The sequence below is a fragment of the Cyanistes caeruleus genome, chromosome 2, assembly GCF_971803275.1.
Source record: "Cyanistes caeruleus chromosome 2, bCyaCae1.hap1.1, whole genome shotgun sequence".
In the NCBI taxonomy this organism is placed as follows: domain Eukaryota; kingdom Metazoa; phylum Chordata; class Aves; order Passeriformes; family Paridae; genus Cyanistes; species Cyanistes caeruleus.
Genome location: NC_141702.1, coordinates 45,063,757 through 45,078,192, shown reverse-complemented (window position 1 = coordinate 45,078,192; position 14,436 = coordinate 45,063,757). Strand labels below are relative to the sequence as shown.

The 14,436-nt window shown below is 44.0% G+C and overlaps 2 protein-coding genes across 18 annotated transcripts in view; one reads left to right on the top strand and one right to left on the bottom strand.

Moving 5' to 3' along the window:
- SESN1 (sestrin 1) overlaps window positions 1-14,436 on the top strand; it is a 112,566-nt gene that overhangs the window by 94,444 nt on the left and 3,686 nt on the right. For 4 of the 13 annotated variants that reach the window (XM_086876744.1, XM_023923918.2, XM_086876745.1 and 1 more), the window contains 5 exons: window positions 8,591-8,656; window positions 9,542-9,742; window positions 10,669-10,851; window positions 12,045-12,287; window positions 13,529-13,676. In XM_086876744.1, coding sequence (XP_086732870.1) covers window positions 9,572-9,742; window positions 10,669-10,851; window positions 12,045-12,287; window positions 13,529-13,676 — 745 coding nt within the window. In that variant the 5' untranslated portion in view covers window positions 8,591-8,656; window positions 9,542-9,571. Of the gene's footprint in view, window positions 1-110; window positions 259-661; window positions 866-1,067; window positions 1,629-3,136; window positions 3,243-5,611; window positions 8,022-8,590; window positions 9,062-9,541; window positions 9,743-10,668; window positions 10,852-12,044; window positions 12,288-13,528; window positions 13,677-14,436 lie in introns of those variants that run through there. The other 9 variants (XM_086876742.1, XM_086876747.1, XM_086876748.1 and 6 more) reach the window with 9 other exon arrangements.
- Window positions 11,995-14,436, bottom strand: part of ARMC2 (armadillo repeat containing 2) — a 71,769-nt gene continuing 69,327 nt past the window's right edge. For all 5 annotated transcript variants that reach the window (XR_015283084.1, XR_015283083.1, XR_015283081.1 and 2 more), the window contains one exon: window positions 11,995-13,741. The gene's annotated coding sequence lies outside the window, so the exon portion shown is untranslated. The remainder of the gene's footprint in view (window positions 13,742-14,436) is intronic.

Below are 14,436 nucleotides of genomic sequence, written 5' to 3'. Positions count from 1 at the left end.
AAGAAGTAGAGATGTGCAGAACTGTTGTCTTGCATCATGTTGCCGTGTTCCCCTGGCAGCACTGTCCTCAGTGTTTTCCGCATTTAGCTGCTAGGTTTGATAACAGGAACAGCCTGTGAGCAATTTTGCAGTGTTCAGTTTTACATTTAACAGAAGTGTAAAGTTCAGTGTCATGGAATTTCCCTGCTTGGTTATGAAGATAACTTGGTACAGCTCAAAACCGCACAGCCTGAACTGTAGGCAGCCTTCGTCCCCCAGGTGAGTATGTTTAGGGGTTCAGATCTGTCCTGGCCCTTCTCCCATGAAAACTGCAACAGAAGATCTCTTGGGTACTGCCATATTTTATTTTAATTCAAATTATTTGAAGGAAAATTATCTAATAGAATGTAGCTTTATAAATCTTACATTGTTGTGAAAGAAAAATTAAGTAAAAATCACGTGGGCCAGCTCAAGGACTTGTTTCTTTTGAAATAATTGATGACTTAAAATCCCAGACCAAAAGAGGTGGGAGATGCAAGGCATCTGGCAGAGTTTACAGCCCTGGGGGGGTCGGCAGGCGCAGCACAGCCTGCTGCAAACAAAGGCCGAGTGTTTTGCTGATACGATTGCAAAACATATGTTTGCCCAGGACTGTTATGATCTTGGGAATAGGCAGGAGGCCAGATTTCTGCAGCAGCAGCGCACTTAGTCACACAAATATCTGCAAAATGTGAAGCTCCTCCGATTTCTCGGTTTAAAAGCCGTAATTATTTTGTTGCTTAAACAGAAGGTAGAAACTCTTGCATAAGGAACAGGAGAGAGGGGCGGAAAGCATTGTCCAAGGAGCGTCTCTGTGCCGGGGAGGAGAGCGGAACGGAGCCGAAGGGTCCGGAGCTCGGGGCTGTCCTGCCGGGCTGGGATGGACTGAGCGGGGGCTGCCGTCTCTTGTGCCCTACCCGGGGCATGTGGTGCCGCTCCCGGGCACGGGGAGCGGCCGCGGGGTCTCGGGTCTCGGGGAGCTCCGGTCCCCGGCGGGGCAGCGCCCCGGCCGCCGCTCCGCCCCTGCGCCGGGCGGGCGGGACGGGGCTGGCACCGCCCCGCGGCTCTGGGGCAGAGCCCAGCGGGGCTCAGAGAGCGGCGAGCCCGGGCCCAGCCCCGCAGCGCCGGGCCCACGCTGGCGAGGCCGGGCCGGCAGCACCAGGTACTCGCGGGTGGCCGGGGTGCCCCCGCCGCCTGTCCCCGCGGCGCTGAGCCCCCATCCCGGGGACGGGGGCCTCTTTCCCCGGGCGCATCCCTCAGAGAAATCCCTGCTGGAAGGAGGGGCGGGGGCCCGGGCAGCCCCCCGCGGATCACCCGAGGGGCTGTGGAGGAGCAGCGGCGTTTCCTTGCGGGCTCCTCGCTCGGAGGGTGTCGTTCGGGGGTTCGCAGGTCCTGTTGAGCCGCGGGATAAGCAGCTGCTGCCTGCGGTGACAGTGCAGATGGTGTCGCTATCCTCCGCGACGCCCGTGGTCCCAGGAGAGCTTATTCCTGGTGTGTGTGGTAACCCGGCGCTTCTGCGGAGTTCTCGGGCTCGTCCAGGTGGTTTTTGCCTCGGAATTGCTCGGCGCTTACGTCGTTCTTGCATAGATTTGGATTATCCTTTTGAAACTGTAAGGCTGGTCTTGTGTTTCTCATGGAGAAGAGCGGGTTGTAATTGTAAACAAATACAAGTCAAGAATATTATTTTGGGCAGGAATAAACCTGCTGATTTGGATCTCGTATAAATTTCTTATTATCACCACTTTAAGAGTCTTCTTTTAAGAAAATTTTTAAATCCTCAGAACTGCTGTAGGATGCCTTAGAACCTGTTTTGTATTTTCTGATTTAGAGTAATCCTGTACTTCATGGATACGTATAGATACATATATATGGATATATGCTTTGCTTTGCTTTGATGTAATCCAGCAGTACAGTCTATGTAGTGCAGATGGTTACTGTCATATTCAGACTGTTTCCTTCTGTGTCACCAATTTATTGGTATCTAAATAGTGTTTACAGCAGGGAAATTGCAGGCATTCATTCGAAATCCTTTGCCTTTTAATGCTTTCTTTTTCATTACTGAAGTGCCATATAAAAAACTCTAGGCACTAACGATTGAAACTCAGCCTCAGTTTCAGTGAGCTCATATCAAAAGTAAATTGGGTTGTGGACTCTAGGCAATTGTGTCACAAAACCACTTCAGGAAGAGCTGTTAATGCTGAGGAAGAGTAGGTAGCACATAGGGCAGGCACCTGGAGACTACTGCAGTTGGACCTGCTTGTTCTGCTCAGTCTTAGAAAATGACTAGAGAAGAGGTGCTAGAGATGGAGACAGAGGAGTCTGGGCTTTGCTTTTATTCCTGCCATTGTGAACAAGGTGTGTGATCTTGAACACACTCTCTCTTGCCTTGAGTCCTGTCTTGAGTCAAGTCACAGAAACTAGATGGGGACGTTTTTAAAATCAGGCATTTCAAAGGACTTTGAGACATTCAGAGAAGTTATGTCTTTAAATTCATGTAAGAATAGCATGCTCTATATGAAAGAGGAACAGTTCAGCATTTGCCATGCTCTAATTCCAGTGAAGAGTGGTAGGTCTGTGTAACAAAGTGCTTTGTAACAGAGGGGGAGTACTTGTTCCCGGTTCTTTAAATCCGTACAAGTGCAGACATGTCTATTGCTTCAGCTGAATGGCAGTGTGACATACCCAGCAAATGGTACCAGAGCAAAAATGTAAAGTACATGAGCATTTCTAGGATCATTTTTTTTCTGTCATTTTAAAAATGACATGAATGAAATCATGGTTTATTTGGGAAAGCCACAGCAATTACAGCTCCTTCGGTATTAAATAAACATAAAATAGGAAAAACGGCCAGCTCTGCATAGCCCCACATTTAGAAAAGATGTAGGATTTCTCTGTGTGTAGGAAAAGAAGTATATTTAGTCACCACTTTTTGTTCCTAATTCCCTCCTTCCTAAAAGTTTTGTGTCCAGTATGGAAACTACAGTAGCTACTGTATTTAGCAGAACTGAGAATACAGTTTTTAAGCTGAGTATGTATCAGCCTGGGGACAGCCTGGCCTGTGTGGCCAGTTGTGCCAGCCCTCATGTTAACTTCCTAAACATGGAAACTCCATTTGTAGCCTCAGTGTCACCACCAGAGAGGTTTTGCTTGGTGGCCTTTAAAAGGGAAGTAGGAACCAGACAGTTCACAGAGAGCGCAGCAGCAGCATGAAGCCTCTTAGACTGGTAAGTGCCAAGTCTCCCTTGGAAATGCAGCACAACCTTCTTGGACACTTACATGCTTAGGGACATTCCATCCCATAAGCTTATAAAGCCCTAAATGGGTATTTTTAATACCCAGACTTCAAATGCTCATCATATTATACTAAGCCGAATTTTCAGGAGATTGTGTTGAAGAGTTTTTAACTCACAGCTCGTTGTGCCTTTCTTAACCCTAAGCTTGGGTTGGAAAGCACTTAGGTTATGTAAAATGATGACTGGTTGTCTAGGAAAATGTTACCTCCAAAAAATTTACCTCAATCTCATTTCCCTCTCTGTTCCTTACCGGGTTGTTTTATATTGTATTATGGGGTGTGATTTTCATATAATTTTGTTTGAATCTAGCAGCACTTAGTGCTTAATCAGGACATAGATTATTCAGATAAAGATGTTAATTTAAATTTAGTTTAATGAAGTAAATTGATAATTATAATTTTACTTTGCCTGTGGCTTGTCTGTGATAAAATGTTCCCTTTGCCATTTAGAAAAGGTATAAGTATGTAAGTCAGTCTTTCTGGTAGATACAAATCTGGTAGACTTGATAGTGGTACTGCCTCTACTTGAGGGGAGAAAAATGACTCACTGTGCTAACACCAGGGAAGCAGTCTGAGTGAGCATCGTGGATCATGGCTCATCAGTCCTGAATGACTGAAAGTTAGCAGTCTGGTAACAGTCCAGAGATTCATTGGACAAAACTACCATTGAGTTTTGGGAGAGATTTTGTGATAAAGGGACAGGGCTTTAGCTGCAGGGAGCCAGTAGTGAGAGACCAACAAGGATCTGGAAAAGTATTTTAGCCATACAGTGGAGGAAGTAGCTTAGGTTAGATATCTGTTCCTGTTTCAGAGACTCTGTGACCTGGCTTGTAGCTTAGTTCTGTTTTCAGTGTTTCTAGGTGAAATTTCTGATACTGGGTGTCTGCTTAGACTGTGGCTTTTTTTTTTTGCTTTTTTTTTTACGTACATTTTAGAGATTCAGAACCAAAGCAGATGATGTCCTATTACTAGCACAGGTAATATGTGTTGTACTTCCAAGTATTTACAAACTTCTACACAGTTCAATTCTTTATCTCAGGCTTTTACATAAATTTGACAGGAATGATGTTCCTTAAAAACTGGGCTGGATCAACAGCTGTAAGATACACAAAAGCTTTAAGTTGTGTGAGTTTACGCATGTTTGAGGCTTTAGAGTGGTCTTCCATACAGCATGTATGTGCAGGCAGTACAGACTTTTAGTCTGGTTGTCCTTTTGGAGTTGGATGTGCTAAGTGAGCCAGACTGGTCAGAGTGAGTGGTAACTGGGAAGTATATAATTAAGCTTGCAGACTTGTCTCATTAACTTTTCTGTCTCAGCTCTGCAGTGCTGTTTCTTGGTGTCAATTTGCATAAAGCATTTCCTGCTTGAGAAGTCTCTGAACAGGCACACAGTCTGATGATTAGGGCATCAGCCTGTGACTTGAGAGATCTCAGCTCAAGCCACCAGTCTTCTGTAGCAGCTTCTCTTAAGATGTGTAGCTTTTCCAATTCTCAGGGATTTTTTTTTCTTCTAGATGGGACATAATGTACTTGTCCTACCTCACAGGAAATCTTGCATTATCTAAATTTGTGAGATATGATGCTGGGCTGATAATGGCAGTGGTGAGCAATGTGTAGATTGAGAAATGATAGGTATCTGGTGAGCACAGTTCCCATGGAAATAATAGTAGTGGCTGTACAGAACTACAAGTTACATTACATAAGGGGGAAGAGGAGGCTTTTCTGTGTTTTTTGAGGTTGCCTCTGTCAACACAGCCATACAACATTTACATGGCTAAAGTCTTGCTTTTCTGTCAAGGTGTGTCTGGAAGGTGAGCATTGAAGTGGATTGCCACCCAGCAAGGCCCACCTCCTTCCATTAGCTTGAGCTTCTGGGTATTGAGGGTGAAATCTGTTCCACCCTTGGTGCTCAGCTTTGCAGCCACCTGAGTTTTATGTTCTGGCTTTGAAGATGGAGTGCGTCTGATGCATCATCATCATCATTATTGTTATTGTTATTATTTATTTGCACCGAAAGCCTCAGTTGTGGTTGGCTTTCTGCTGAGCTTTGAGCTGTATTCAGCTGCAGAGTTTCTAGACTGAATAAAAGTGGTGTGGTGAGGTTGAAAACAGCAGGAGGAAAGGAGCCAGGAGAAGGCTGATGCAGAGAATGTGTCACTAAGTAGGTCACTTTGGTGTGCAATTCTGTGGCCTGGAATGGCATGAAAGTTGCTTACACTTTTGGAATAACCAAAAGGAATACAGGCTTTTTTCCAGGTGCTGCTTGTCAACTGCAAACACCAAGTGCTTGTTGGTGCTGCAGGTGAGATGGTGCTTTAAGAGAAAAGTGCAGGAGAGAGATGTAGTGGGTGTCCAGTCAGGATGCAAGTGTTGCCTTTGAGGGGGAGTGTTGTTCCCTAAGTGTATTTGGAAGATGGAGGTTTAGTGGAGGATTTCATGAAGCATAGAAATATGCTTAGGACAAAGGAGAGATTTACTAGCACTTTTTTGAGAATTATTACTGTGCTGTCGAGTATTTGAAATGCTGGGATGCTGGAAGCACACAGCTATTTCTGAAGTACTAGGAGAACTTGATTAAATGCTGCTTCCGAAAAAGAGAAAAAAATAGTTTTTAAAAGGTCTGCCATAGCTTGTAACTGAAGAAAAAGTTTTCAAAAGGCTTCTAATGGGCCAGATTTGACACAACTCTCATAGCTCTGTTAAGCATGCACCTCATGGCAAGTTGCTTCTGTTCTCAGCACCCTCTGGAAGAAACCCCCATTTTGCAGATGGGAAACAGGCTCATCTTCACAAATCCTTTGTTATGTCTCTGTCACAACAGAGCCTTGACCCCAGGCTTCTCAAGTACTAGGCTGGTGCCATGATCCCAGGGGGATGATCCCTCTCCTGATGGAAAACAAAGCAACTTATTTAATCATTAAAAAACCCCCTCGTAATTCACTTTGCAGTGAGGGTTTGGATAGTTGAGTAATATAACCTGTTACATGCTGTGTAATTGTAAGTTTGACCTCTGTATGCTTTAAAAAACAGACATGTATTGATTGTGATATATTTTAGATAGTGAGGCAAAATACTTTAGCAGTCTGTTGATCTCAGGTTCTTAAATCTGGGTTTGGGGGTTTTTCCTTCCTCCGACTGTTCTGGGAAAAGGAAAGATTGAAAAACAGTTGTTCAAGAACTAGACTTCAAGGTATTTGTCTTGGAGGGCTTGATCTGGAAAACTTCAGACATCTGCTAAACTAAATACTGTTTTTGATTTAAATGATTTCTCTTTTCACTTGCTGTTGTTTGGCTATAAGATGTTTCTCTAGTGTAGTTACACCCAAGATAAGAAGCTCAGCTGAAGTTTTAAAGAGAGATGCTGATAAATTCCATCCTACAAGTGGCATTGCTTGGCTGATGGGCAAAATTTGCTTGGGTATGTTGGGACCCATAGCAGGAAAAAGCTACACTGAGGGGAAAAAGTGCAAAGACTATTTGTAAGAGGTGCCCTTTGATCTTACTTTATCCAAGTGAGACTTGAGAAATGAAGGCATCTGACTTTAGGATTTAAGGAGACTGACAGAGTCTGAAGAGTTTGGTAGTTGCCACTTAGGCCTCCATTCATTGTTTCCAGCTCTCTGAAGCTGTTTTTTAATCTTAGGGGAAAGTTCAGGAAACAGTAACTGATTAATAAAATTGCTTCTCGTACAGTGAACTCTGTACTGCAGATAGAAACCTCAGCTAAAGAGAAAATGTGCAGTAGTGAGTGCAACCAGTATTGCATGGTTGTAATAGTCTTTACCTATGTGAGGAAAATGTGGCAAAGTTAACAACTGCATTTGGCAGGCAGCTCTTGGGGCATCATCTGCTCCTGAGGCCTAAACCAGCTGAAGGTGCCCCTGTGCTCTGTGTGGCCTGAACTGGCTCAGTGCATGGTATTTATTCATCTAAACCTGCTTGAGAACCTGGACAAAGTTGGTATCATCACAAAATGGATGGGTTTGCCTGTGGAACAGAGGCAGTGGATGTGTTCTAAAAGGTGATTGGCAGAGAGTACACAGGCAAGGAGCCCAAACCATTAGTTTATATAATGCCTAGTGTTTAGAACTCAGCTCCATCCTCAGCTTTAATCCCAGGTGTCTCTCCATCTTTAAGAGTGTCATGCCATCAGCTGGCAGGGCTCCCATCTTTTCCTGAGGAAGCCAAGCTGCTCACTGGGGAGTAATCCCCCTCATGAGAGCTGGTTTGCAGCGAGTGCCACTCCCACGGCAGAGGGTGTGCAGTGATGGCATGGGGGGCATGGGTGAGGTGAGGCCATGTTCTGCTTTGGTACCTGCCCCCTGGAACCTGCTGTGCCTTCTCAGGGGGCTGCTCTTTGCCAAACAGAGAGGCTGCCCTGTAATATGTGTCTTCCTTCCAGAGGGAACAGTATTAATGGGCAGGGCACAAAGATACCCAAGTCTTCTCTGTATTTGCTCCTTGGCTGCAGGAAAGGCCCAGGGTGCCACAGGCCTGTCAGAAAGCTTCATCCAGCTGAAGGAGAGGACAAGTAGTGAACTGCCAGGATTATCCAGCCTCCACCTTACCTGCAAGGCAACACATCCATACAAGTGGGTGCAAGGATGTGGCTGCTGCTGTTCTGATGGAGCAAATTCCCCTCCCCTCCCTCCTTCCTGCAAATGTGAATAGCTTTTTATCCTGTCTTGAAAAGAAACCAAATGTAGATCAGGTACTTTCAGCAGTTTAAGTGCTCTTTGAGGTTGGGAAAAAGAAATCTGATTAGGGTTACAGCTGTTTCATTTCCTGACAGATGCACAGGGTGTTGTGTGCTGGCGAACTGCGGATGTACACACACACAGCAGCCTCGTTTTGTATCAGTGGCATAACCACACAGCAGCCGGCATGTTCGGAACTCCTTGTCCTGGACACCCTGCCAAAATATGCTTTATGCAGAATTTTCTGTGAACCAGGCTGTAGTGTGTTTGTGTGTGTGTGTGTGTGTGTGTGCGTGCATATAAATTTGTGTGTGTTTTCTTTGGTTGACAGGGCCTTTGTTGTTGAACTTTTTGTTGCTGGAGCGGGGCAGTGTGCTGTAAACAAGCACAGCTAATTATAAAGCACTTGTATAAAAAAATGATTTGCATTTGTACAAACAGTACTACTAAAAGTGCCTGTGCAAGAGTACCACGAGTACCCAAATAAGCGCAGCTCTGAATGGAGAACTCTTTTCTTTCTTGCAACCACAGCTAAAAAGCTGTTTATAACTAAATGCTGAGGTGGTGTAATTTTCTTTTCTAGGAACTTGGAATAAGAATTCCGAGACCACTGGGACACGGACCAAGCAGATTCATCCCTGAGAAAGAGGTGTGGTAGTGTTTTCAAGTACATAGTGAACTTCATGCTTTTAAGGAACATCATTTTAGTAGTAGCCCACACTGGTTTCAGGACAGCTGCTGAACTGCAAAACATTTTCAGTAGTGATCACATTCAGTCCTGAGACTTTGGCCACAGTTCTAGTGTACAGAACAGTGAGAGCCTTGGGAAGCTTTGGAATAGTTATGACCCCTCCCATGCTGCTATCTAGCATGAGAGAAACCCAATACTGTTTCCTTGTGAACATCCGGATGTAATTTCCTACTGGTCCACAAGGTACCTGCCCCTCTGCTCTGGGACTGCTTTTTCTTGAGCTGCCTCTGCCACTCTGAAGAATCTGAGAAGCTTCAGAGTGCTGTGGATGAGCATTTCTGCTGCTTCTCTCCTGATCATCTGGTAAGAGAATCGGGAGCAGAGGAAAAGTTAGTAATATGTCTGTGTTTTTCTAGGAATTTTAGTCTTTTTCAGTTTCCTTTTTTTTCTCTCTTGCCATCTTAGCTAGCTTTTTACTTATTTCCCTCTTTTTCCATTAGTAAAAGTGATGATTCAATTACCTTTTAGTTACAATAAACTAAGCTCAACCTGGGGCATTCGAGAAAGTGAAGGTGAGATAGTTAAAAATGAGAAGTCAGTGTTGTATTAGAGAGAGACTAAATCCAAAAATCTCCTTTTGCTGATATAACCACTTGTGATCTCCTAAATGAGAGGTATTACAGGGATTTAATGTCCCTTATGTGCACTGATTTAACACCATTAATAGATTTATAGTATAATTCCTTTCACTTGGGGCCTCTGGGTGCTATGGTAATATATTTATTTGCTCTTTTATTGGTAGTACTTGGACAAGATTGCTCATTGCTCTTTCTCTCCAATCAGACAATTCAGGTGGGAAAGGAGGACGCCACAATGCACACGCTGTTTGCAGAGTCTTTTGCCACGCTGGGCCGACTGGACAACGTCACCTTGGTGATGGTTTTCCACCCTCAGTATCTTGAAAGCTTTCTAAAAACTCAGCACTATCTCCTGCAAATGGATGGCCCGCTCCCGCTCCATTACCGGCACTACATCGGGATAATGGTACGCACCAGGCAGAAACCGCCACGCTGGCCGCGGCTCGAGTCCTGTCTGAGAGCAGCTGTTAACCTGTTTTGCAGTTTCTAGCTGGAAAGGCATTTCACCAGCAGCTAAGGGAAAAGCAGAGTAGGTTTGCTGATGTCTGCTTTACAGATGGTTTCGGAAGAACAGCATTTCATGTTCATGGATTTGGTAGGACTTGGAGAAAAAGGGGAAAAGTGTGCTATAGAAATGAGAGAATTGTTATTGGCTTCCTTAGAATCTCAGAAACTGTTTCTCAAGAAAGCCTGTTTTTGTGTGTGTGTGTTCTGTCACATACACCCCTCTCTAACTCAATAGTCAGTCCCATTGTGCATTTCTGAATGTGTACATTCTAAGCAAGTTTTCTGCCAAAAGTCGTTGATTTCTAATTTATAATCTGCCAGTTCAATGATCTTTGCTTGCTGACACTGAATTAAAATTTTGAGCTGTGTCTTAATTTGATGTAGAAAGGGTTGGAGCAAATGATACTGGGGCTTTCTTTGCTGAGAAGCTGCCCGTAGTCTCTCTTGCTATATGCAATCTAAAACCTGTTTTTGATTGTTGCTGGTAAAGATGCAGCTAGAGACAGCTTCTTCCCCCGTGGGGAGTATGATGCAGTATGGATTACTTGCTTCAGGACATGTAATAAATCCATGCCTGTATTTCTCCCTGGATATAGGCATGTTGTACCTGTGGCCAGTATAATGACGGTGTGTATGAACAAGGGATATTTATGTTGTGAGAAAAATAATCAAAACAAGCTCGTATGTTCATCTTGAAAATCTTCTTTATAACTGAGTCTTGAATCAGTGCAAGTCTTATTCTTGGATGTTTTGAGGAAACGATGGCTTATGATATTTGTCATAAAGTACTAATTGTTTTCTGCATCACATTGTTTTCCTTTCTAGGCTGCAGCACGACATCAGTGCTCTTACCTTGTTAACCTCCATGTGAATGACTTCCTTCATGTTGGTGGAGACCCTAAATGGTTGAATGGTCTGGAAAATGCACCTCAAAAATTGCAAAATTTAGGAGAACTGAATAAAATGCTGGCTCACCGACCCTGGCTTATCACCAAGGAACATATCGAGGTAGGTCTTCCATGGAGTAATGTGAATGTCCCCTTTTTTCAGTAAAGCATTCACAGATTCTTGAGATTCAGAGCCAGACAGGGTGAAAGATGTTTTGTGGTAATGATTTTGATTTCAGTGCTACAACACTGCATGATATAGTATCACTTGTGACCTGTTGTGTAAAACTAACAGGATCATAACTGTTCTTAAATGAGCAACAAATTTAATTTGCAACACGCTGAAATTTCCCTGTCATGTTGGAATTCTGTTGGTGCAATGACAATATGCTCAGGAGAGCACCTCCCTCCCCAAGCTTAGTGCTTTCAGTAGCCAGAACCCCTGGGTGTTTCTGAAATGCTGCCAGAGGTCAGGCAGAACACCGGCCACCACATTTTTGACTGGCTTGCTGCCAGTTCAAATGCTGTTTTCAGGCTGGGATGGAGGGAGCAGGCTGGCAGAGCTGCCCACGGGAGTGGTGGTGGTACAGGACAGCCAGGACTGCAGCACCAACAAACGACCAAGGGACTGCTTCTTATGCTCTCCTCTGTGCCCACAGCAAGGAGCCAGGAGGGTGCTGTGACTTCCTCGGTGCTGCCTGGCCTGGTGAGAGGTGGTGGCAGGTCCAGCTGGAGGCAGGACGCTGTGCTGTGGGGGAGGGCACACGCTCTGCCAGAAGGCCCCAAACCTCCCACACTTTCCTGCCTGAAGGGGAAGTTGGGGTTTGAAGCTTCTTGTCGAATCTAGAGCATTCCACCCACAGGGACAAGATGGAGGGAGCCTGGCCCGGGTGCCAAGTTTTTACAACAGCTGATCTGCAGGGAGTTGCCTGGGTTTTCTTATGCTGTAAAGCCCATTTGAACCAACATGCAGCAGTTGTGGTTGCATCTTCATCAGTGGTGTGAAATTCCAATGCAAGTCAGTATGGCCTCGAGAGAAACCACATGGTGCAAAAGAGAAACCCCAACTCACTCAATTGCCCTGGGACAGAGAGGGGAGAGAAGCTGTGTCCTTCGTGGCTTAACCACACAGGTCTGTCTGGCAGGTCATCTGGTAACGGGTCACTGAGCACACTAATGGCAGCAGAGAGTTAAGAACACACGTTTGGATGTTGGAAAAATAATTTTAGCTGGCAAAGAAATGTGTTGATAAACTGCATTAAGGTGGGGTCAAATTAATTACTTTAATACTATTGTCTTGCATTATTTTTAAAGCAACTTTTGAAGACTGAAGAGAACAGCTGGTCCCTGGCAGAGCTGATCCATGCAGTCGTTCTCCTTACACACTACCACTCCCTTGCTTCCTTCACGTTTGGCTGTGGGATCAGCCCAGAGATCGACTGTGAAGGGGGTCACACCTTCAGGCCCCCCTCTGTCAGTAACTATTGCATATGTGATATAACAAATGGTTACCACGGGGTGGATGAAATCCATGCCAGCCCAGCTGGAAGTATTCCAGTAAGTGTCTTCACAATCTCTTCCAGTATTAGTAATTTCTTTGTAAACTCAACATGTGGAGGGTGCCTGTCTCTTCATTCTTTGAGAGTGGGATTGATGAGTCTAATCCAGATGTAGGCATTGAGAAAATGCATTTAGGAGGAGTTGAAATGGTATTGGGAAGCTGGGAAAAGCTACCAAAGGGAGAAACTTTCCGGAGACACAATCTCTGTTGTCTTTTTTTTCTGCCTATCATTCATAAAGGTGAACTGAGATGAGTCCCAGCCTCAGCTAGTTCATGACACGTGTCCTGAGCAGCAGTGGCCAGGAATGCTTTTTTCCATCCTGCAGTGGAAAGTTGGCTCTTCCTTTGATTCCAGGCTCTGACTTTACTGCCTTGAGGTGTTTGTCATGCATCACACAACAGATCATTCTTAACAGATCATTCACAACTTTGTGACTCTATAAAACACTCTTTCCTGCCTGCAGCTGTTATGCTGATCTGGACTTCTTTTCCCTTGGTGAAAAGCATGATGTGAACTAAGTGCTGGTTTAAGAACAGCCATGAAGGTGTTCTCACTGCAAGATCCTTGCCTGTGATATTTTAATGCAGTGGTGTGGGTGGCATTTAAATTTGTTTGATGGAGCTTGCTGGATCTCTGAAGAAGAAAACTGCAAAAGGCAGGGAGGAAGGGGGCAGGACTGTATAAATTAATTTTACTTTAATTTGGTGCTGATGAAGGTTCACAAGATCTATTACTGAATTCTTGTGGTGTTAAGATAGCTCTTGTGAAAGACGATTATCTTGGCTTTCTTTTGAGGCTTTGTTAAAACTGCATTTATACTCACCATTGCTTTTTCCTTCAATGTTTCTTCTCTGTGAGCAGAGGAGAGGAAAAATACAGTTGGGTGGCAAATTGTTGTTACTTCCTCTACCAGAATTTCTGTTACAGCTCCTTGTTTTTCAATTGCTGAACATTTAGACTAAGAGAAACTAATTTTAGTGTGAGAACAACTAGTTCCAAAATGCTGTGATTTTTAAATCATGCTAAAATTACCAGAGATCTAATTGAGAAAAGATTATGACTCAGTGTAAACCATTGGGTCAGTAAAGGTTTCTTTCAAAAACTGTGTTCCTGGAAAAATCTGTATTTAAAGATGTAAAAGACTTCAGTTGTGTTTAAAGTTTCTGGCTTGGCAGTTTCTGCCATCATTGTCAGTTTCTGTTGCATGAAAATAAAATGTCTTTCTCTTCTTTTTAGTCTACAGAGTCTGTCTGTGAAGTTGAAGCTCTTATGGAGAAAATGAAGCAGCTGCAGGAGTGCAGAGATGAAGAGGAAGCCAGCCAAGAAGAGATGGCCACACGTTTTGAAAGAGAGAAGAGAGAAAGCATGTTCGTGTGTTCTTCAGGTAGCGCAGATATAGTCTGTATATGTGTTTATTAAGACTTTTCCAAATTATTTGAAGAAATACTCCTGCAAAAGGGGAAAGAAGTGCTATTAGATGTCTCACAAACAATACTATTTCTTTGAAGGAATCAAGATTAGGGGTGCCTTGTTTTCTTCCAAGAATACTTAAAAGTAAAGTAGTGCCAAGATTTGTGGCTGCTCGCAGACGCACCGTAACACTCTCTGACCTTGTGTTTAATAGAAATCTCTAGAAGAAATAGAATGTCTCTTGAGAGTTTTAGAAGTTTCACAGAAGATTTAAGCATCTTGCAAGATACTGTAAATACAAGACACTTGACACACTTTTCTATTTAAGTGAATGAAACATTACTTTTCAGATGACTGAGAGACAATACTTAATCTATTGCAAGTTTAGGGTTGTCATGGGCTCTTCAATACAATTTCCTCAAAGACAAACTTGGTGTGGAAGTTTCAGAAGTCTCTCTTTTAATGAGGTATTTGTTCCAACCCAGGTTTCTCCCCTGACATTTTTACCGACCTCTTGAGTTATGGGGGGAAAACATCCCCTAGATTCAGGGGATAGGGTGAAGACTGCAGGACAGCCGAAGGGAGAAAAATATGTTTGTAAGAACAAACCTGAGTGTTTTTCATGGAATTGCCTCTGAACACCATAGCTGCAGTCACAGAGCCATGCCAGAAAATCTCAGTATCAGCAGTCCAGTGAAAATGTGTTTGATTAAAAAGCAGAGACCCATTCTTCT